Here is a 24,888-nt window from a genome sequence, read left to right on the forward strand (position 1 = left end):
GTTTGCTTAAGCTGCAGCATGGTGAATTTTCAGGAAAATATTTGTCACTGGCAAACACAACATAATCTGTGAGAAAAAACGGTTTGGTGAAATTTGCAGATCAACACTTTAATAACTAAGAACATCGAAAGGAACTGACTTATTGTATAATGGGAATACCAGAGGTGACGCTTATCTTGAAGATTTTAATTTTAGTCTCAAAATACAAAAAAGGAAAAGTTACTTTTCAGGCCATAACCCTAACTCTCTGTCACACATTATATCATTATATGACAGACTGCTGTCACTGTCCTGCTCCACTGACAGACTGAGAAGATCATTCCTCCCCCAAACTATGCGACTTTTCAATTCCACCCGGTGGGGGTAAACGTTAACATTATACAAAGTTATTGTCTGTTTTTACCTGCATTATTATCAATCTTTAATTGAATTTTTTTTTTGTATCAGTATGCTGCTGCTGGAGTATGTGAATTTCCCCTTGGGATTAATAAAGTATCTATCTATCTATCTATCTATCTATCTATCTATCTATCTATCTATCTATCTATCTATCTATCTATCTATCTATCTATCTATCTATCTATCTATCTATCTATCTATCTATCTATCTATCTATCTATCTATCTATCTATCGCTAAGTGATTGTTTTAACATAGCGCAAGCTGGAGTTCTGCTCCATCTTTGCTATTTGTGGATATCACGCACATGTGCATAGGAGACAACTTCAGGGCTCATTTAATGGTAATTCCATCCTGAGATAAGGGTTGACGCTGTCACCTAATGTCTCTCTTCTCTTTTTGCCTGAGGACCAGAAGATTGATGATGCGAAGATGCCTGATGTCACTTCCAGTTTTATTTTGCGTCAGATTCAACTATATAGGGATCACCATCTGGTGCCCTAACTCTTTATGATATTTTATTTGTTTATTTCTCACAATGGCGTAGTCAGCAGGATTTACTGGAAAAATGACAGAGCCAGTGGACCTCATTACATTGGTAGCACCAATTACCAGACAAGTACATGCCTTGCAGATTCTGGTAGCTAACCAGCAAACTCAGCTCACCAAGGCAGAAGCTTGTCAAACAAACCAAGTGACTCTTTTAGAAAACAGGCCTTCGGACCACTGCATGTACTTATACCATTCTGACCAAAAGAGGATATGGAGGCATACCTCCTTATATTTGAGTGTACTATATAGTCCGGCATCACTGGGAACAAGGGGACTTGGCACACATTTTGGCATTGCTTCTGATTATGGGAGGGGGACACAGAGGGTGTACTACAACCTCAACAAGCAGGTTATCGGGGACTATGACTGGCTCAAGGCCAAGGTTTTTTCCACAGAAAAGCAGGCAAGGCAATGCAGGGAGTAACACTTGACCCAAAGCAGCTGACATGTTACCAGGCATTAGAGTTGTGAGGGAGGCTTGGTCTCTGGTTAAAACCAGAGGTTAACAATAGTGAAAAGGTACTTGCTCTCCATGCTTCTCAACTGGCAGGTCCACAGACAAGCCTGAAAAAATATGGACACCCATATTGAGACCCTTATTGGTGCCTGAGCCTAGTTGCAGAGAACAAGAACAAGCTGTCAGACAGAAGGATAAGTCCCCACCTGTGCTATGCTGTTTCAATCTTCCCAACTGTCTCCTTCTGAACAAGACCATAGACTACAGCTGGGCACAGGGAGAAACTTACTATCGTGTGACTTTTGCTAAACCTCTGTTCCTTCCTTACATAATACTTTGTTTCCTGTAATACACGGACAACACTGGTCAAAAAGAAACAGCAGGGTAGAACAGCCAACACATATCAACCTGATTGACCTGGCAGTGGATAGACATTCTCTATCCCAAGTTGTCTCCATGCAGTGTTTAACACATGGTCATGAGAACGATGATGCAACCACCTAGTATGATATGGGCAAAGTTGTGATATCTCACCCTGACATGTCCACTGAGGTTTTGGGAAATACATTGAAGATAGTAACCCCACCCTAGGGCATCACGTAGGATGTGTTCACCAAGCTTCATTTTCAGTTCTTAAAGTTTGCCAAAAATGCAGTCTTCCTTAATGAAGACAACACATTGGACATCCCATGCCATGGGGTGGTGGGGGGGTATGTTTTTCTGAACAATGATCTTTTCTTTTTGGGTGGCTGAACATGAGGGAAAGGTGAGGTCGCTGTTGCACACCCACATTTTATAAGCTTATCTCAGGTCTGATAAAACTTTAGAGAGGATCAAGCTCAATTTTTTTTTGGCTTGAGATAATTGAGGAGGTCCGTCACTTTTGTAGATCTTGCCTGGAATGTCAACTGTGATGGATTCCTTGGAAGGACTGTGCTGCTCTCATTCCTCTGCCATTAATAGACATACCTTTTGAGTCGAGTGCCATAGATATCTCTGGACTTCTCATACCCACTGCATGGGGACATAAATACATTTTGGTCTTCTTAGATTATGCAATCTGATACCTCAAGCCTATCCCACCTTAACAAGCAAATTCAGTTCCCAAATGAAATCCTTACAGACCAATGAATGCCTTTAACATTCAGGGAGGTTTCCAAGTTACTCAGAATTAAACACCTTAAAACCTCAGTATACCATCTTCAAACTGATGGTTTTGTAGAGCAGTTCAATCAAACACTCAAACAAATGTTACATAAAGGAGATCAATGAGAATGGAAGAAACTGGGATCAGTTTCTCACTCTCGTGTTATTTGCATACCACAAAGTCCCACAAGCCTTCATGGGGTTCTCAACTTTTTAGTTAGTATATGGTAGACAACCTTGGGGTTTATTGGTTATTTTAAAGAATGGTTCTGTTGGAAAAATGAGGCATTCTTTTCCACAAATATACTGGAGTATATCATACAGTTACATGATAGATTCGATAAAGTTTGGCCTATTCTATAATAAAATATGATGTTTCTTCAAGCAACACAAGCTTGTCTGTATAACCATGGCACAACCCTCTTTGAGTTCAAACCTGGTGATTGAGTCATGGTTCCAGACCCCACTTTTTATTCCAAATTACTAGCCCATTGGTAAGGGCCTTATGAAAGTTTGGTTTGACTGTTTGGTGAAACAATCAAATCGACGAATGGCCAAAAAGATTTATCATTTGAATTTGTTTGCAACTGTGGAAACAACGGAAACCTGATTCTTCCTCCGGTGAACAATATTCATTCTTCACTTTCAAAAAACAACTTAATTTTGGCTCTAATTAGACACCCATTCAAGAACAGGAGCTGGAGACAGCCATCCTGTTTTGATATCTATTCGATACTGTAAGTGGACGAACTCTTTGAGTGGCTCAGGAGGCCTCAATGTTTGCTCATTATTTGACCACTTTTGACATAAGAAAAGGGTACTGGCAAATTCTTTTAAAGGAGTACTCTACTCAAAAACAATGTTTTTAAAATTTTTAATCTACCTCCTTACTGCATGAAAACATAAAAACGTTTATGATTTAATGGTTGTGATAAAGGACCAATGCAGTAGCACAGCAATCAATATGAAAACATCTATGAAAGATCCATGAAAAAACTCATGTTATTCATGTCGCATAATTCCCATGTTCAAAATCCATTGGCATGGTACAAACATGCAAATGTGTTGGTAACTGTACATTTTTGTGAAAATATTATTAAGATACTTCCTGAAAGCTGTGAATTTCAATGTCAACAAGGAAGAAGTAATTCCCACAATGCTGTCTGTCTGCATTAAAGACATTTCCTTCACCAGTGAAAACTCATTTGCGTGTGTGCACGTGTTTCTCCTTTGTCCATGAGAGGGCTTTCTGTAAGTGGTTTATTTAAAAATATTTTAGTGAAAAGACATTTGGATGTTGTGAGCAATTGAGTGGGTGACTTGGCACGTGGATTATACAACACGAGTAGCATGACATTTTTTCATGGATGTTTTGATAATGTTTGCTGTTGTACTTCACTGGTCCGCTTCCATGAGCATTGAATCATAAAATTTCTTACCTACTTTCTACATTAAATAAAAAATTTTTCTCGGCTGTCTCTAAAAAGCACATAAGGATAGGTAATGTTTCAGCAAAATACTCTTTTTGGGTGGAGTATTCTTTTAACATAAACAGCCAAGAAAAAGATCATGTTTAGTGCTCCTAAAGAACACTGGCAATACTGTGGTCATTAATCTGGTTTGCACAGGGTGCTAGCCACCTTCCAGCGTCTGGTGGATAAAGTGCTATGAGCCCACAATGCCTATGCCTATAGTGCCACCTACCTCAATGGCATTACCCTCTATTCCAGCTCATGGGAAGAACACATACAGCATGTTCGGGTGGTCTTTACTTCAATAAGCCAGTCTCCGGGTAAATCCAAAGAACTGTTTCTTTGGGTTAACGGAGGACAAATATTTGGGTGATGTAGTAGGAGGAGGAACCGTCAGGCAACAGTGTTCCAAATTTACAGCCATATTATTCTAAACAAAAGGTAGGTTGAAGCTTACATAGGTTTAGCAGGATGTTACTGTCGGTTAATACCATGCTTCTGTAAAAGAATTACATCCTGGAATAATCACACAAAAAAGTGTGCTCCTGATATGGTGGTGTGAAATAATAAAGTGGAGCTGAATTCTGTGAGCCTAAGCTAGCCCTTATATCAGCACCTGTGTTGCTATCCCAGTTTTCTTTAACCTTTCATCCTCCAGACCAATGCTTCGGATCCAGGTATTTGTGCCATGCTGAGCCAAAGTGTTGATGGTGCTGAACATCCTGTGATGTACCTGTGCCAGAAACTGTTGGACCGGGAGATGAGTTATGCTATTGTGGAATGAAAAGCCCTGGCTATTCAATGGGTTGAATAGCAGCTTGTTTTGTCTTGGTAGAGTGATATATTACTCTACTTTCCCTTTTTGTATTATTAATATGTAGCCTTTGTCAGAATGCCTCAAATCTCACAGACTTACCACTGTTTATAAGGTATTATACCATATAACCTCTCCCCTCCTTCCCTTCTACATTTATAACCTCAGGCAATTAAGTGTAGTAAAAGACAAGCAGGAGATAAGTTACAATTTAAATAATGTATTATTGGTAATATTCATAAATAATAACAATATGCAAAGTACATTTGAATATTGGCAACCATACAGCCTGATAAATGCTGATGTGTAGTTTCAGGCAGCACACAGACTTGTTAGTTATTTAAAAAGTCTCTAGTTAAGGCATCATTTGTGGTCAGCTTTCTTCAGAACAGGCCACATGCCTGTCTCAATATGGCTGCCATGCTGTGCTCTTCATTGTGTTGTCCTTTTCAGTTCATGGTGTGAAATGGTCTTTCATCAGTTGGTAAGAGAGAGAGAGAAAGGGGTAAAGCAAGCAAATTTATAGATTCTCTGTCCAACCCCTAGAGAACTAGGGCATCATGGTACTTAAAGACTTCTGATACAAGCCAATTCCAAACAGCCATACTTCAGACCAATGGGACAGAGAATACCTTCCCACCTGCCTCCAAAACCATTTGTTAAGGTGAAGTTTGCCAGCTAGGCAGTCTGACTTTCCTGTGAGGGTTGACTGAGAGAATCCTGCAGAGAAACATTTGCCAAACTTCCTCCAACACTGTCATAAAATTCACTATCCTGACTTAGTCCTAGGGGGTAAACATGAATGCTTCTCACTAATGAAATACTAATATTACATTGCTTTGCCTAAGTTACAAATACAGACATACAAAATATTTATCAACTTGTATAAAAATTTTCACACCACAACACAGCTAAGGTACTACTTTCTCTGGTGTGGGTTTGCTCTTGTTAATAATCATGCCCCTTCTCCAGTAGATGGCTTTGTAAAAAGAGTCAAATCCATGTGTTACCAAATGATTTTTGGACCTTAAGGTATTAATTTTAATGTTCTGCATTCTCAGGGTTCTCTTCACACCAATGCCAATGATCTCTCTTGGATTCATGACCTCTGTTTATGCCACCTGATCTGATAGAACTGGTCTGAATGGGGGACAGCCTGTATCACACACTTGACCCTTTAAGACAACTTTGGGGCTTGTTTAATGGTAATTCCACCTTGAGTTGAAGGTTGGCACTGTCACCTAATACCCCTCCTCTCTTTTTGCCTGCAGACCAGAGTATCAATGACGTGAGGATGTCTGATGTCACTTCCGGTTTCCAGTCACCTGAATATCCCCCTATTGTGAACTTGGCATTATAACCACTCTGCTACCATTTTGTCTTCAGTCTTACAAAGGGCTCTCGTTTGAAAAGATGTCATCAACATTTTTTTGACAAAACATTTTGCATTATTTTCAGTTGTATGGGACTCACCATCCTGTTTACTAACCCCTTATGATCTCTTGTTTGTTTATTTCTTACACAGCACTTAGTCCTTTATGCACTGTAGAAACAAAGTGTGATCCCATTATATGGCACATGGTTCTGATCCTCTGCTGGTATGTAAATTGCAGTTCCCTTTGTAAGCCTATGCTATCATTAGATCATTTATAGGAGCTGCATCTTCACGTGCAATTAATTAGTTCAGTTCTTTACAATAACAATGTGCAGACAATGCAGCCGTGAGGCAGTTAATACTTTAACATAAATACAGTTAGTTCAGTCAATGCTTATTGAGTGGAGCTTACAGAATTTCTATTCATTTTATTTCCAGACAGGTGACTTATGTGTGTTTCTTTGTGAGCAGCTTGTGCAGTTGTTTATCCTCCAGTTTTGAATAAGTTGTACTGGGGATCCAGGTGGCTGTCAGGTAAGTTAAAGCGGAAAATATACAAAATATACAAATAGAAGTAATCACACTCAAGGTAAAACTGAGACACTAAACTAATTCATAGTTGAAGTTGCACAGAATGTTTCTCCATTTTGAGTCAGACAGGTTTGCATATTTGGCAATTCTTTACAATGGGTGATTTTTCAAATTTCAAAACTTTGCATAGTGTGATCTGTTTTAGATATCGCAATGAAAAATGAACCATCTCAACAAATTGCTTTGAAGAATAATTGTGCCATTTTTCAATAAAACTGGTCCACAGGGGGCTAATCTGTTTCATGAGGATAGGCATGGCTATATGTGAACACACCTAAAAAGGCCTGAATTTAAAACAGAAGTCTTAAGAACTCCAAACAGGCCTGGCCCAGAAACTCTAATGCAGCCTAATAGAGGGGAATTGTTAAAAGTTGTTGGACTACAAATCTAGAAAGGAGGAGCCAAACACAAGCAGGGGCCAATTCCTCAGGAATGAAACTTGCAGGGCCCTTATATAGACCTATCCTGGAGGCCCTAGATAGATAGATAGATAGATAGATAGATAGATAGATAGATAGATAGATAGATAGATAGATAGATAGATAGATAGATAGATAGATAGATAGATAGATAGATAGATAGATAGATAGATAGATAGATAGATAGATAGATAGATAGATACTTTATTAATCCCAAGGGGAAATTCACATACTCCAGCAGCAGCATACTGATACAAAAAAAAATTCAATTAAAGATTGATAATAATGCAGGTAAAAACAGACAATAACTTTGTATAATGTTAACGTTTACCCCCACCGGGTGGAATTGAAAAGTCGCATAGTTTGGGGGAGGAATGATCTTCTCAGTCTGTCAGTGGAGCAGGACAGTGACAGCAGTCTGTCATATAATGATATAATGTGTGACAGAGAGTTAGGGTTATGGCCTGAAAAGTAACTTTTCCTTTTTTGTATTTTGAGACTAAAATTAAAATCTTCAAGATAAGCGTCACCTCTGGTATTCCCATTATACAATAAGTCAGTTCCTTTCGATGTTCTTAGTTATTAAAGTGTTGATCTGCAAATTTCACCAAACCGTTTTTTCTCACAGATTATGTTGTGTTTGCCAGTGACAAATATTTTCCTGAAAATTCACCATGCTGCAGCTTAAGCAAACTTTTTTTAGTTTAAGCCACCCATGATGCTTTGCAAGGCCAAAGTGCCATCACAGAGCTGTAGCAGCCATGTGCAAAACTTTCAGGCATGCCTACTGTAAGAACGTTGCCAACTTGGCAAACACTGTATCTCAAGTAGATGAGGGGAAAAAAAGCCTTTCAGTTACTGAATACACTGAAAACACACCCATCCATGTCCACCGAACAGTGCTGAGTGATATTTTTACTGTCTCTAACCACAGTCGTTTCAACACCCCGGGGCTCTGATTACCATCTGTGGATTACCAGTGAATTTAAAAAGGCAAAAAAGTGTCAGAAAGTCACAAAGGTTGAGAAACACTAGCAGATTTCCATTCTGCATGGATTTCAAAAAATAAACAAAAAACTTGCAGTATTAGTAATACTGCCAACAGATAAATAACACTGATCCATATGCCAACACTGCATGGCTAATCATGCATGCAGATTAGCCATGTGCCCAGCATGGAACTCAAAACAAGCCTTAAGGGAGACCTCTCCTTCCCCCTCCCCTCATCAGAAAACACAAGATACACTATGAAACAATAAAAAGAAAAAATTTGTCACCATTTTCCATTTGTTTCTTTTTATTCTCGATGGAAGAAAATATACAGCCTTTGGGAAACAAAAAAGACATTCCCGATGTGCCAGGAGCCTCTATATCAAACAATGCAATGCCAATGCTTTGAGGAATTTTGTTTACTTATTGCTACTCTGTGAGCATTTTGTGCATGTTTTATTTGTGGTATTCATTCCATCTGTGTCTTTTGTTGTTTGAGACATGGTGCCACAGTGGTTAGCACTGCTGCCACAGCTCAGATTTTATATATGGCCACAATAATCACTCCAGCCTAGTTGGCAGACTTTTCCCCCAGGCAGACTTTAAAGACCATTATAATACACTCAAAACTAGTTCAATTCCTCCTTCCTCACTGATTTCAATGCATTTCACAAAGTTTGCAAACATTTTTGTGATTTCGCCTGACTCCAGGCAATGATAATTTAGCAGGATTTGCTCATCACTAGTTATTTAGATAGCTTTATTAAATTCCTTTAATTTAGCTACTATAATATTAATAGGTAAATAGAAAACTTATTTCAGCTGCTTTTCTTCTTTCATGGAGTAATGTTGATTCTGGTTTTATGCCGGTATTGTTCATTTTCTTTTTATAGTTACTTTTCTTTTGATATTTTCACTTTATTGTTCATACAGTTTGAGTTGCCCTTTATTTTGTGTAGCCAAGTGGTGTGGTATTACTACTAATGCAGAGAGAGAGGAGATTGTATTTACTGCATTTAATAGTTGTTGGGTGGTTATTGGGGATTTGAAATTTTTGCCATCTGTTTTGTTATTTAAAAAAAAAGCTACAATGAATTGCAGACACTCTATAATTATTAAAAGTGCATCAATTGATGTTTTTCTCACCTTACCTGAATGGAATCTCCTGTGTCTAAAGGCTAATGAGCCACCATAGGCCGTTTTGTGCACCTGAATATTACTCTCTGCATACATTTTTTTAAATTGTTTTAAGCTTGGGAGGGTCAAAATCACAGCAGGTAGCAAATGTAAGAGCAACTAACTGCCAAAATACTGTAAGCTAAAATTTTATTTGACTGATCTTTCATTGGGTGGGCAGACGTGGTCTGAGCAGCCTTACTTTAGAATTATCTGATATTATTATGGAGGTTCCATAAAGGGTTAGGAAGGTAATTTACTAGGCAGAAACATGAAGCAGACAAGGCCAAGTATCATGTTGCAAAAAGGCTGATCTTTCAAAGCCATGCTGACATGTTTTGCTCCAGTCCTTTGCATATTTTAATATTCTTCCTCTGTTCCCTGGTTATCATGTCCATTCACAGCTTTGTTTGTTAGGTGACAAAACAGTGACATAATCGTGTTGCTTTGGTGCCATATAGCATGTTTGTACAGCTCTATGCCTGGAAGAGGGATGCTTGCAGAGCCCAGAGTTACACGTTTAATGAATAGCAAGTAACTGACAGATGGCCTTACATTTTAATTCCATTGGGTAAACAGACATTAGGAACCTGATAGCTGTTTGTATGATAAAAGCAATTTCAGTCTCATCATCTCAAGCAGCAATCTCAATGAATTAAAGCTCTCACTTAGCGACCCATTGCTGAGGTCAGGATCTGTGTTTACATACTCTTTCAGTTGTGGGGGTCCACCTTCTACACAAGACCCCAGTTATAGAGCTGCACATTTATCACATATCACTGATGGATGACTCTTGATAGACTATTACTTATCAAATTCTAGATCTCTGTAGTTTGTGGTCTCCCTGAGTCCAGAAATAGTTGTTGCTTACTGAGGAACTCGTTTTTATGTGACACCACCGAGCTAGGACACATATACAGTATTCCATCCTTCCATTAATCAATTCATCTTCTAACCCATTTAATCTTTTTTATCTTTACAAGGCTCAAAGCCCTTACTAGTTATAGGGATCAACCCTGGATGTGGCACCAGTCTTACTCAGTCAATCAGTCTTTATTATCATACTAGTAACGGTGCACTGCACGATAGCGTGCAGTGAATATACTTGACTTGAGCATTCATAGTTTTCATGCTCTTTCTCTGTACATTTACCATTCATTGGCTCAGAGGTTGATGTGCTTGCTGCTTCCTGAGCAGCTCTTCTTTTCTCCACGCTAGCGGCCCGCTTCTTCTCTTCTTTCGTCAGCCTCTTTTCACATTAAAATTGATTAAGTCGGTGTTTGTGTTGCAATTACTTAGTACGTTTTCTTTCATTTTTCTCTTAAGCTGGCACTTAAATCTTCAATCTGCCTCAAGAATGATTTAAGATATGAAATGGTAGGGGAAGTGATGGCGAGGGTGGTAGGGAATGAGAACGGTGCCCGTACACATGTGCCACACGGCAGCCCTGCTGGCTGCTGCCAAGAGTTGATTCTACAATACAATAAAATAAAAATAAAAAGAGGAATAACCTTGGAGGTCAATCATCACCCCAAAAGCGTGTAGTAGGCGTCACATAATATATGTGTACCAAATTTCAGGTCAATAGGTCAAATGGTTTGCAGGCTACATGTGATTTAAAATCCTTGACAGACAAACGAACAGCCACGGTAACGTTTTATATAGACAGATATACAGCATTTTCAGGCAGTCAGTGTAGGCTCTAGTGCCTTTTAAATTGTTAAATGGTGAGAAGTTCACTCAACCTGACTATGCTCCAGCACTGTGCTTGTGAAATATCTTGGGATACCATCCATGATCTGGATCACGGGGTTACACTCAAGCCATCTGTAAACCAAAAATAAAGCCAAGATATAGCCATCCATCTGTTTTCCAAATTTGTTTATCCAGATCAGGAGAGCAGGAAAAATGAAGCCTATCTCATCGAGCATCAAGCACCAAACAAGGGGAGTCCAGCCCATTGTGGGGTGAACAAAGAGACATTAGGGTCAAAGTTAGTAGCATCACTAATTCACCTAACCTGCATGTTTTTGGACTCTGAAAGGAAACCAGAGTACCTAGAGGACACTGAAATAACGTGCAAATGCTATACAACTCCAGCCTCCCTGTTGTGGAGCAACAGCACTACCACTACACAACCTCCTGGTCCACCCTTCTGGACCCACCCCTTCCTGCCAAGTGATTTTTTAACCCGGAAGCCAGCCATCTTGTTGATTTCTATTTTGGACTTTCATCTGGAAAGACATTCCTGCAACTTGTTGCATGCTTTTTGCTTCATTTCTAAACCTTCAATTACACAGGCTCCAATCCCAACCCTTTAACATTGTTGTGTCTCCTTTTGCTATACTATAGTGAAGTGCTTTCTATCCTTTATAGCATGCTATACAGGAATAAATGGGATTGAATTAAATTGAATCCAAAACCATAGGACTTCACTGGTTTACAACAGATTTCTTAATACAAATCCTAGTAACACCACTGAGGTCTAGAGTCTGTTATTGTAAGGCTCCTTTGAGATCATTGGTGTGTAGCACTGTGGAGATCTCCATCCATCCATCAATACAATATTACTATCAAAGGGAGATGGATCATATCCCAGCAACATCAAAAGCAAGGCAGCAAGTACTTCTGAGAAGGGCAGCAGCTGCTCAAACTCTCAGCCACTCTTACATCAGTTTTCCTACATATTCAGTAAATGTAATCAATAATCAGTTTGACACTGCGATACTTTATTTGGCTAGGCAGACATCTATGTGATTATTTGCTATATCTAAATATTTACATATTAGATTTACCTTGCACTTATACTCACATATAAAATATTTTAGCATCTACTGAGAATAGCAGACACTATGTGAGCTGTGAGATGAAGGTCAAGATACAAGAGCTTTTATATAACCAAAACCTGCCAGAATATTCTGATTACAGAGAGAGAGTAAGGAGATGAAGAGGCATCTGGTATAACATGGTAGATACTGTGAACAATAATGTGATGAGAAGGCAGCTACCACACTTGCTCGTGGGACTGTGCAAGTGCTGTCTTGTCAGAAGTCATCAAGCCATAAAGCTTCTGCACCTTTTCCCCAAGCCAACTGGACATAGTTGAAGAGCCCAGATCTGAGCCACAGACCACAAATGTGTCCATATTTTCATTGGACCTGAGACTCTTTTATTCTGATGATGTGTTGCTATCCTGTGCCTTGATGGCTGTTTGCTTAAAGAAGTTACAAGAGGATTAAATGTCAAGCTAAGTCCTTTCTTTCTCAAAAGTTCGAGTGTTTTGATTGTAGCCACCAGCTTCGAGGCATGAGTAACTTTTTAGGTTAGCGATAGGGTACAACATGTCATTTTCTAACCTGCTTAATCCAGACCAGGGTTGTGTGGCAGGGCGATGGAGCCTATCCCAAACAGCAAAGTGCACAAGGTAGAAACAACAAGCCCAAGACAGGGTGCCAGTCCATTGCAGGGGTTAACACAAACCCACACACCAAACACACACACTAGGGTCAATTCAGTATTGCCAAGTCACCTAACCTGCATGTCTTTGGACAGTGGGAGAAATCCTACACAGATACAGGGAGAACATGTAAATTCCACACAGGAAGGACCCAGGATGCAAACTCTGGTCTCCTTACTTACAAGGCAGCAACAGCAACAGTAGAAGCACCACTACTATGCCACCATACTGCCCAGCTACACAAGACGGAAGGAACAAATTTTCAAGGAGCATCGACCCCTATAAAACACAGCATACAGTATGTGTAGGTCTTTCAAATACTGGTGGATTACCAGAGTCCCAGAGATATACCCACCCAGACACTTTACAGAAAGTATAAGCTCCACATAGACTGCACTCAGGTTGGGATTCAAACTAAGACCTCCGGGACAAAGAAGAAGAAGTGCTAACCACTGCAGAGAGGCTTCTACTGCTCCGTGGCTCAGACATGTAAGGTGCAGAGCCATTATCCCCTAAGCTGTCCCGTTTTTTGGTCTGAAGCCGATTTCCGTGTTATTAAAGAGCAATATGAGGCAGGTGGTGGTGTGGTGGTTAAGGCTATAAAACTCAGACTTTGAGGTTGTGGGTTTAAGTCCCACCATTGAGTCACTTCACCTGCCTATGGAAAAAAAAACAAAAAGAAATGTAACCAATTGTATCTCAAATGTTGTAAGTTGCTTTGGATAAAAGTGTCAGCCAAATAAATAAATGTATGTATATGAAAGCAAATTATAAGTTGGAACTGAGCAATGCAGAGGATTTCATTCATTAGATTGCCTAGATCACCATTTAAAGATTAGAAATTCCTAAAATTGCTACTGGCAGGCTTTTTTAAGTCCACTCATTTGTCTACTTGGTGAGCCCTTTGTCCTACACCTTGGACTTACTGGGATTGTTATTTTTTTCTTTTCTCCTGGTGTTTCACTCCTCTCGCACTTTCCCTTCTCTGCTCCTCCCACTTTGATTCCCTCTCCTTCTCTCCATTTCCCACCCCTAAATCCTTTAAAGGCAGCACTCGCACAGCTTCCGAGCAGAGGCTCACATCACTCTCTGTCTGTCTGCACTCCAGACCCGTAGCATCACACCACCCGCTGGACTCACTCAAAGCTGCTCAAAGAAGAAGAAGAAGAAGAATTGCTCAGTGTTCCATGGCATCTTTCGGGTGAGAACAACAGCCAAACTGCTTTGTGTCATCCATCTGTGTGTTAGACAGGCAGGTCTGTTAGCTCGCATTATGGTTTTAGTGGGGAGGTGGGCACTCCAACTGTCAGATAGCTTTGATAAAAGAGTGCAGAGATAAGGCATCATAAAAAATAAACACTGAGTTTGTGTGAACTTTCTCACTTGAAGCAGATAAGGGAGAAGAAGAAGAACTGTGGCTCTCAAAATGCAATTGTAGGGATGCACTGTATTATCTCTGAGCTTTAAATTCAGGTTAACATATGGATGCTCAAGAAAAGGCAAATTTCGGATCTGTGAGTTTAGCCCAGCGTGCAGCAGCTCTGAATCCGGTAGCTCCGTGGGTATAATGGACGTTATGGTATGTGTGAGCTCTCAGTCAGATGAGGCGGAGGGGCTTAAGCTTTGCTTACTTTGTGACGACTCTAAGTCATACAGTTCAAAAATTTTCGAATACAGTTTGCTAATTCTAGATTAGGTAGTCCTCTATGTCGAAGATCTTGAGCAGAGAGGTGTACTTCAAGATCGGTTTATTATTAAAAGATTCTTATTTTTACTTATTATTGGGCTGACATCTTCATCCAAGGTGATTTACAATATGTGAGATAGAATTTGTCACGTATCTTTTATTTTTCAAATTGGAGCACAAGCAGGTGAAGTGACTTGCTCGTGCTTGCAGTGTCAGTAGTGAGATTTGAGCAAACATACTCAGAGTTTGAGGTTCAAAGCCTTAATCATAATACCGCACTGCCTAATCAGACAGGGATATATCTATTTGGTTGGTAAATTTTAAATTCTACTTGTTCTTCAAATTTAACTGCAGGTCTAGAACTGAATTCAGTTTTAAGGCTCTGGCTGAAAGACATTTATAGGTCTCAAGTTTAGTTCTCTGTATGGAAGCTGTAAATCTGATGAGGCATTGGGTCTGCGGCTCTTTTCAGTATGTGGGATAGAGCAGATGTGGCTGTGGGTCTCAAATTTGGTTTACTTTGTGGACGGTAGGGATTGCTCACAAGCCATCTGCAAACCCAAGCTGAAGAGGCCAAAAAGAAGACTTTACTACAAGAAAAGTGAAAAGATGAAGATACTGTACAGGGAGGTAGTAAAACACAAACTAACAATAGAAGAGAGATAAAACAATAATCCAGCTGCATCTCTGGGCCCATTCTCATGGCTCAGAAGGCCACGTTAACCAGTTGAGGTGGTTGTCTACAGTCACAACCAGGTATCTTGTATGCATTCCCATCTCTTCTCTGTAACTTTCTTGCATGCCATTATCATCTAGTCTGGACCCTCTCACTCTTTGCCTGTGCACTTATACCATGGGAAATTCATCATAATGACATCATAATGCCCTGGGGAGGTACTGCTGGAGCTGCTCCTAGTGGCCACAGGCATTCATGCACTTGCCCAGTACTATAGTAGTAGTAGTAGGAGCAGTACCAGAGTACAGTGAAATTCTTACTTGCCTGTCTGACCAACATACAACACATTGCTACTGTCCAGATCATGATAAGAATGTATTAAAATAAGGATTTTTTTTAATTCAATAGAATACCATAGAAACCTGACCAGTTGTGCTCTCCAATATGGCTGACATATCCCAGCATATTATACCAGGGCTATGTAGTGCCCTCTAGCAGCTTGTCAGACTTCATTCAAACTAATCAGGGACCCCAGGTTTGGTGCACCCCAGCTCTGTACTGAAGACCTCAGATGAAATGCAAAACAGGTTTCTGCCACAAGTAGAGAGGAGGCAAATTTAATGAATAAGGCACCAGTAGGTAAGACAGAGTCAATAAAATGGAACAAAGTTTGTTACCAGAACAAGAATAAATTGAAACATCAAAGCCTAACCACAGAATTACATTGGAGTCAGCAATCAAAAGTGAAGAGATCAAAAGGCCGCAATATTAATTCATATGGAGAAGGTTTTTGGATTACATGTGCAATCATGGGCAACCAGGGCATAGATCTTTATACTATCACAGTGGTGATGCACAAGCCTCACACCTCTGGTTGTTTATGCATAAAAACTCAGCAGTAAATATAAACAAATCCTCCCAAACTGTCAGGGCCTAGACAAAACTGTAAGAGTTGTAATAATTTCAGCAGCTAGAAGGATTCAATGTTAGAACTAGATGATTTTAATTATAAAACTCAAATACAAAATACCCCAAAAAGCACAAAAAAAAACACAAGAACAAAATGTACAAAAATAAACAGATCATAATACCTAGGATTCCTTATGACCACTTATCGAAATTCTAAATCAGACAAGACTGGCTTTCTAACATTTTAATACATAGCAGTTCCAAAGAAAATTCAGTTGCCGAGTAGAGGTTCTTGATGAAGAAAGATTGTGGGTCTCCAACTATTTTTCAGTTTGTGGAGAGTCTAGGTCAGACAACGTTGGGGTCTTAAATTCAATTCACTGTGTGGAGGTTCTTGATCAGGCAAGTCTGTGGGTCTTAAATTCAGATAACTATTTAGTGGTTCCAGATCGGAGAAGGCCTTTTTTGACATTTAATTCAGTCAGACAAGGCCATTTTTTGGGATCAATTGTTTATTGAATTTTTTTCACGCATAGCAAATTAAACAGAACCATACAGGAGCTGCTAAACTCCTCCTGGCTACATGTTAGAAGGTCATGGATTTATAACTCAGTTCAGTATGTTACAATTCCAGATCAGGCAAAATTGTAGGTCTCCAAATCATCTCACCATTCTGGGAGTTCTTGCACAGAAAGTGCTGTGTGTCTCATACCCATTTCAATCTGTTGAGATTCTAGATCACTGATAACTTTAAGAGGTACTCTGCAGAAGTGGTAGATCAAATGAAGCAGTAGATCTCAAATTTAGACAAACCAGTCTCAGGTCCGTATAGAACAATTTTAGATCTGACAAATCTGTAGGTTTCATAATTCTTTAAATATGTGAAACTTCTATATAAGTCAATCTGCTATATCTTTGTTTTTGTTCTGTGTGGGGAGGTCTTTGATCCAGCAAGGTTCTATTTATCATGCGGGGAAATTCAAAATCATAACTCCAATGAGGTCTGAAATATATTTCAATGAATGATGACTTTAAGCTGCTTTATATGAAGATTCTGAATGATTTAGATGCAGCTCGATGTGTGAAGAGCATTTACCTATATAGCACATTTTCATACAACATGGCTTCCATGGCTTCCTCCTCATACTCCGCTTTTTTCCCAAATACTGGCAGGTTAGGTGGATTGGTGAGGCTGAATTGGCCACTGATGTGTGTGTGTGTTCACCTGTGATGGTCTGGATATCTGTCCAGGCATTGTTCCTGCCTTGCTCTTAATGCCAGCTAGGATAGGCTCCAGCTTCTTTTCACGTAAAAAACATGTGAAGTCTCCTCATTACCTACAGAGACCAGGTTGCTATATGTAATTTTGAATTCAGGCCTACATTCTACATGATTAAGGTTTTAACATTTTAAAATTACTTTAAGTGGACATTCATACAAAAATAAAAATGTACGGGTGCCAGATTTCAAATATAGATTAATATGACTGAGTAGAGTTGATAAATTAGTTACAGATTAACATAGCAGTGAGTTTAAAGGCTCTAGATTAGATAACCATGTAGTTCCCAAACTCATTTCAGTTTAGAGTCTACATTGGGAAAGGATGGGCCTTTCAAACTGAGATTTTTGCGATCACTCTAGAAATCAGTGGTTCCCAAACTCCATCCTGGGGACCTACTGTGGCTGCAGGTTTTTGTTCCAACCATTTTTCGTTGGACTCTTAGCCTACTTAAATGAGTTGTTATTTCTCAGTTTGGGAGTCAATGTAGAGATTACAAATTAAGTTTGGTAGTTTTTTATTAAATTGTAATAAGCAGTTAAATGGTGAATATAGAGTTTGTTTTTTTTAAGTCATTAATGGCATTTTCAACCTAATCTGTTTTTTTAATTTACTAATTAGGGGGTCTGATACTGAAGTTGTTGCTGCTTTCATCATCCCTGGTGTCTGCTATGCTGGTTGTTAATTGTCACTACTAGGGTTAAATGAAGGGAATAAACTAAACAGGAATAGGGAAAAATAATAGGAAAACAACAAAAGAGAGTTAGGCATTTATAGCTTTAAAAAAATAGAAATTTTTCTAAATATCTTATAAATGTAAAAACCATACTGTCATGTTTTCTGAATGCAGAATAAGAGAAGAGTAAAAAAAGACCAGCTGATTAAATGAGATGAGTTGTTATCGATTATTGTCACAGATTGTGAATCTGGTTGGAACAAAAACCTGCAGCCACAGTGGGTCCCCAGGATCGAGTTTGGGAACCACTACTCTAGATCATTTAAGTCCACAGCATGGAGACTATAGATAAGACAGAGCTAACCCTGGATGTGGGGAACTATAAGGCTCCAGATTTTGTTTCTAATCTAATTTATTCTGTTGTTCCTGTCTCATTGAATTAGATGGCTTAAATAAACTTTCTGTCCAAGCTCCCAGAAACAATCACTGGTGTGGCTATAAATCCATCCATCCATTATCCATCCATCCATCCATTATCCAACCCGCTATATCCTAACTACAGGGTCACGGGGGTCTGCTGGAGACAATCCCAGCCAACAAAGGGCGCAAGGCAGGAAACAAACCCCGGGCGCCAACAAAGGGCGCCAGCCCACCGCAGGGCGTGCACACACACACCCACCCACCAAGCATGCACTAGGGACAATTTAGAATCGCCAATGCACCTAACCTGCATGTCTTTGGACTGTGGGAGGAAACCGGAGTACCTGGAGGAAACCCACGCAGACACAGGGAAAACATGCAAACTCCGCTCAGGGAGGATCCGGGAAGCGAACCCAGGTCTCCTAACTGCAAGGCAGCAGCACTACCCACTGAGCCACCGTGCCGCCCGGCTATAAATCTGTTTGTGAAATTCAAATCATTTTGCTCTAGAATCAAAACATTGTAGGGCTCATCTTCTCTTTTCCTGCAATTTTAACATTCTTGTTTGCTAACACTTTCAATTAAAAGCAAGTGTTGCACCTGCGAGTAGTTAAGAAACTGGATTTGCTTACCTTGGTTTACGATTAGGGTTAGGGTGCAATTCTGATCAATTTCCCCTCTGGGATTAATACAGTGTACCAAAAAATGTGTTCTCCAACTTGGTTCAACAATATAATTGCTTGATTAAATGACACAGTTGATATGCAATTCAGATTACTGTGTTGAGACTCTTCCAGATGCAACAGCAGGGTTCTCAAACTCATTTCAGACGATTAAAGTTTTTTCATAAGCCTGGACTACAGCTTTAAACTTTACAGTAGGACTAGAGCAGGGGAATCTGGGGGTTTTCAAATTCAGATTAGTATACAGTATTTCTTAGCTATGGTTAATAAAATCTGTAGCACGATGGAGAGCTTAATCAGAAGAACATGAGGGCCTAATAGTGCAGTGTGTGGATGCTCTCCATCAGGGAAGGCTGCAGGTCTCATATTCTCTTTCTGCAAGGATAGTCTAAATTAAGCAGTGCTGCTGACAGGGAAGAGGCAAGTCTAACAGAAAGGGATGCGATTAATGGGCACTGTGGCTGATCAATGACTGTATTGTATTGAAGTTGCAAGTCACAGAAACCCCTTTAGTATCCCCATTGCATCTTGAGGGCCTAACCAGTATCCCTAACTGATCTCTGCACTGCCTCTCACAGGATCATGGCCAATCTGCAAGTCAACTGCTCAATGCAGCAGCCTGCGTGTGAAGGAGATCTGCAGAACCAGAGTGGACACCAGCTAGAGGACCCGGACTTGAGCCTGGAGGAGCTGCTCTTCAAATACCTTGGGCCAAGGCGCTCAACTGCCTTCTTGCCTGTCTGTATCACCTACTTGTTAATCTTCTTAGTGGGAACTCTTGGGAACAGTCTCACCTGTGTGGTCATCATCCGGCACCATGTCATGCAGACACCAACCAACTTCTACCTGTTCAGTTTAGCTGTGTCTGACCTTCTGGTACTGCTGTTGGGAATGCCCCTAGAACTTTATGAGATGTGGCACAACTACCCCTTCCTTTTTGGCACTGGGGGCTGCTATTTCAAGACATTCCTGTTTGAAACTGTCTGTTTCGCCTCAATTCTCAATGTTACTGCTCTCAGTGTGGAGCGCTACATTGCCGTTGTTCACCCCATTAAGGCCAAGTTTGTGGTGACCAGGACTCATGCCAAGAGGGTGATCATAATTCTGTGGACACTGTCAGTAGTGTGTGCAATACCAAATACAAGCTTACATGGAATATTCTATCTAGTGACTGGCTCTGGAGATACCATTCAGGAGTCTGCCATGTGTACACTGGTCAAGCCTCGCTGGCTCTACAACCTGACCATCCAGTTAACCACCTTGCTCTTTTTCTTCCTGCCAATGGTGACCATCAGCATCCTCTACCTGCTCATCGGTCTACAGCTCAAGAGAGAAAGGGTCCTAGAAGGGCTGGAGGCCAAGGCTGGGACTGGAAGATATAACAATCAAAGTGGACGCATCAAGCAACATAACAACCGGAGGCGGCAAGTCACCAAAATGCTGTGTGAGTGGCAACTTGTGGGTCTGGGTGGGGAAGAAGAGGGCAGGTAAAATTGTGCAGTATGCTGTAATGGAGGAAAGAACAGCTGAGAGGAGGGGGTGGGGTGACAGGTCAAGGAAGACACGGCATTCTAACTGGCACATCATGATGAAGAAGACCATGCAAATACCCCTCAGGGTACCATGTTGGGTTTAACCTTGGGACTTTATGTGTGTAGCTGGATATAGCTTACTCATGTGCTTCTTTAGGATAGATAGATAGATAGATAGATAGATAGATAGATAGATAGATAGATAGATAGATAGATAGATAGAGAGAGAGAGAGAGAGAGAGAGAGAGAGAGAGAGAGAGAGAGAGAGAGAGAGAGAGAGAGAGAACCCATACAGTATATCCTATCCTGTCCCCAGCTTAGCATTAACAGACTAAGCCTTTTTGTGAGAGTGTTGCACTGCAAAGTCTGTGGTAGTTCATTCTGGGGGTAATTTAGTGTCAGTTTAGGTTGTATTTGGAGCCCTGTCAGGTTTGAAGATCTCAAGATGTCTTTTTAGGTTAGACCTGATATTCTAGAGACACTCCTCTACATATAATGTCTTCTATAGCACTTTTTGAAGAAGCCTTGTCAGTGTGGCAGTGCCTCTCTGAAGCTTGATTTGTCAGGCTCTGATAGTTACTTGGGTAGCACAGTAGTATGCACTGCTGCCACATCAATCCAACACCCTTTCACCTCCTGAAGATGCATGCGTTAGGATGTGTAAGATGAGTTTGTATTTTGATGTGATAGACTGGTGCCCTGTCCACAGTTTGTTCCTGCCCAGAGTTGTCAATATTACCTCTGCCCATATAACCCTGAACTGGAATAATTACATTTGAGAATATTATGTTGCGTAATGGCGGTCTTATGACTCTAATTTCTTCCGCTAGTACTGCAGGCATTTTCGCCTTATGGACAAGCTGGTCTCTTACTTTCTTATTCATTAGGCCAGCTGGGCATGGAGGTCAATCTCCTGCAATTTAACTCAGACTTGTGATGACTGAAAGTCATGCAATACTCCTGCCACAACTGTTGGTTCACATTCAGCATAACAGTAAAGCTCAAGTGGCCACGCTGAGGCTGCCCTTCAGTGTCCCTGTCATATACACTGTCATTGCTTGCTTGCATAACCACTTGTCAAAAGTGAACAAACACCAACACATCCAGTGCTATCCCTTATTCTTTTTTTTTGTCCCTTCCCACAGTTGTGCTGGTGGTTGTCTTTGGGGTATGCTGGGCCCCCTTTCACACTGACAGGCTGATGTGGAGTTTCATTGACCAATGGACAGGAGAGTGGCACCTCATCTTTCAGTATGTGCACATCATCTCTGGAGTCTTCTTCTACCTCAGTTCTGTTGTCAATCCTATCCTTTACAACCTCATGTCCAGTCGATTCAGAGAAATGTTCAAAGAAGTCATGTGCCACCGGTGGCGGCCACGCAGCACCAGAACATTCTCACTCAGCATCACCCGGGTCACCGTGCGCAGCACCACAGGTGACACCTTGCCGAACCTGAGCACAGGCCCATTTGAAGCTGGAGATTCAGAGTTCTGCATAGAAGGTCACAACCAAACTTCATGCACCTAGCAGAAGCCATGTGGGAAAGTCCCTTTCCTCAGACAGCAGCATTGCCGCCATGACTGATCAATTAAAGAGGCGTGACTGGTGGATGGAAAGACATTAGAGGATTCTAAAGTGTCCTGTCATGCATCGGCCAACTAGGGTCCTTAATAATCTGGTAATGACCACACGTGTGACCTCAGCATCAGAAGCTGGCTACTATGCAAGTGGACAGGAGGAGATGTAGAAGGGACAAACTAGCAGGATGTCAAACATTATTCTATAACCCAAAAAAAGCTTATTATACATATCCACATATCTTCAAGAGATGCAGTCTGTTTTTTTTCTTCCATTTGTCTTAATCAATCCTATATTATTTTCTTTTTTTAATTCTTGTTCCCCAGTCTTTTATATATACTTTGCAGTAGAGGCCTAGCTAGAAGTGGATCTCAGGAGGACACCCATCCCCCCCCATGGGAATTGTGGTACACATCCTCCTGTAATCTATCTACCCCAGTGCCCCACTCCTGACCTCCTCAGGCTGCTACAGTGCACAAGTGAGGTCACTGGCCAATAGTTGGCATGGTAACTTGCCGCTGGCTGATTAGACAGATCATTTCACTGAGTTTTATTTTATTGAGAGCCTGAGAATGAAACAGAAGTGGTCAACACTCAAAAGAAAATTATAACATCAACTTATCTGATCTTTTCAGACATCAATTTTAAGCACCGACTAAATGTGTATCTTGCTCAAAGGTGCACCCCACTAACTGCCTAACAGGTGGACAGGTGCTGTTAATCCTTAAAGGACCCACCTTTATTCTTCAATTAACTTGAAGGACACAAACAGACAAGGTGTCCATACTTCCCCCAAACCCCCCCACCCCACCCCTTGAAATGCCAAATAGAAACAGTGACCCCTTCTGCCCTCAGACCCACTCATCTAAGACAGTAACCTTCTTGAAGGTCAGCCATTCAGCCAGCTGTCTCCTTCTATCAGCACCCGGCTCCTATACAAATGTCGCCTTGCATTAGGCTGTAAGGAGGCTCACATAGCCACCTCTTAACAAGCGGATGACCCTCCTCCACACCACCTGGGGCAAGAGTGACCTGTGCTTTGTAGAACCTGAGCTACACTCGACCCCAGAACCACATCACCAATGACAGACATCTTCTTGCAAAAAAAGCCCCTAGGCTGGTCATTTTTGGTTACATGAAGGGGTCCACTTGTTATAGTGTCCCATAGCCCTCCAGTGAGGCTTACTGAGGAAACTCAACCACATTCAGGGTCACTCTGGTTTTTGTTGCTCAATCAAAAGGGCTAACAGTATTTTCATTTTTTTTTAAACATTGTATTGTTGTGTCATGCTGTATGATCCTGTCATTTGCTTTGTAAAGCACCTTGTGATTATGGTAATTATGAAAAGAATTATATGAGCAGCATTTTTATTAGATAAACCTGCATTTACAACATTGACTATTCAGTCATCAACAGTATCATTTGGGCATAGAAATGCCACGAAAAGGAAGCAGACAAGTACATCACATGTGTGGTGTAATTCATGGGGAGAAAATGGGACTGCAGATTTTAGGGGCTTGATATTTGAGAAGACTTGCCAACAGAGAGCAATGGGAAAAACAAACCTGTTGGGAATTTCCGGCAGAAAGATTATGGCTGGCATACTGGAAATGGATCACCACCACAAAACATCTGCAGTCCTGAAGTGCAGTGAACTCTAGTCCTGGACCATTGCAGCTGGTAGGTATTGCCAATCGAGGTGTACTACATTGTTTATCCAGTTTTACCAAACATGTATTATATGTATGTTACATAGGGCTAATTTAGTGTTTTATTTTAGACTTTAAGACTTACTAGGGGGTTCTTCCCCCTGCTAAGTATCTATCTATCTATCTATCTATCTATCTATCTATCTATCTATCTATCTATCTATCTATCTATCTATCTATCTATCTAACGTCGCTCAACCAACCCCCAGGCAGCCGTTACGTGCTAGCCACTTTTCAGATCTGCCGCTCGTGTATGGGGAAGCAGATGTAATTTAATTTAAACAGATTGCTATTTTCATGGGAATTATTACATATGTATAATAGAACTAACTATTTTACATTACAGCGAGTAATTAACAATAATAAAAAATAGTAAAACATAATAAATTGAAAGAAAATTATGTTTCATGTGGAGCTAGAGGTATTCGTTGCATTATACATTTTCGTTCTGTTTTTGCTTCTGTGTTTGGACTTACATCGTGAAAACGCAACATATAATTGCCCGTGAGTGAATATCATTTCTTTCTCTCTAATAAATGAACCAACTTTTTCAAATGTTTATCCCTGCGATTTGTTAATTGTCATAGCAAAATCTATTCTAACGGGAAACTGTAAACTTTTTAATACGAATGGCATGTCAAGATCTCTTTTGGTGTCTAATGTTTTCTGCAGAAGGTGTACTACATTACCTTTCTTGTCGCCTGTTAAATTTTACATGTTAGAATTGTTCGACCAATTTTCAATACAACTCATTTTGTCCTATTGCAGGGGTCCTCAATCACAGTCCTGGAGGGCCGCAGTGGCTGCAGGTTTTTGTTCTAACCCGGTAGCTTAACTAGAAAGCAATTCTTGCCAATAATTTAATTTCATGGCTTGTCAGTGCTTTTTCT

At 40.5% G+C, this 24,888-nt stretch overlaps 1 protein-coding gene across 1 annotated transcript; it reads left to right on the plus strand.

Annotated features, from left to right (window-relative positions):
• The first annotated feature begins 13,951 nt into the window (after window positions 1-13,951).
• On the plus strand, window positions 13,952-23,447 carry nmur1a (neuromedin U receptor 1a). The gene is made up of 3 exons (XM_028793352.2): window positions 13,952-14,048; window positions 19,756-20,621; window positions 21,855-23,447. Exons 1-3 carry the CDS (start codon window positions 14,035-14,037, stop codon window positions 22,235-22,237), a joined length of 1,263 nt encoding a protein of 420 aa, XP_028649185.2. The 5' UTR covers window positions 13,952-14,034; the 3' UTR covers window positions 22,238-23,447.
• The last annotated feature ends 1,441 nt before the right edge of the window (window positions 23,448-24,888 follow it).

Source organism: Erpetoichthys calabaricus, chromosome 2 (assembly GCF_900747795.2).
Source record: "Erpetoichthys calabaricus chromosome 2, fErpCal1.3, whole genome shotgun sequence".
NCBI classification, from domain to species: Eukaryota; Metazoa; Chordata; class Cladistia; order Polypteriformes; family Polypteridae; genus Erpetoichthys; species Erpetoichthys calabaricus.

Bases quoted from the DNA above. Each gene is read 5' to 3' on its own strand.
- nmur1a (XM_028793352.2), top strand. The intron at 20,622-21,854 runs GTGAGTGGCAAC...CCCTTCCCACAG, and splicing joins GCAAGTCACCAAAATGCTGT to TTGTGCTGGTGGTTGTCTTT.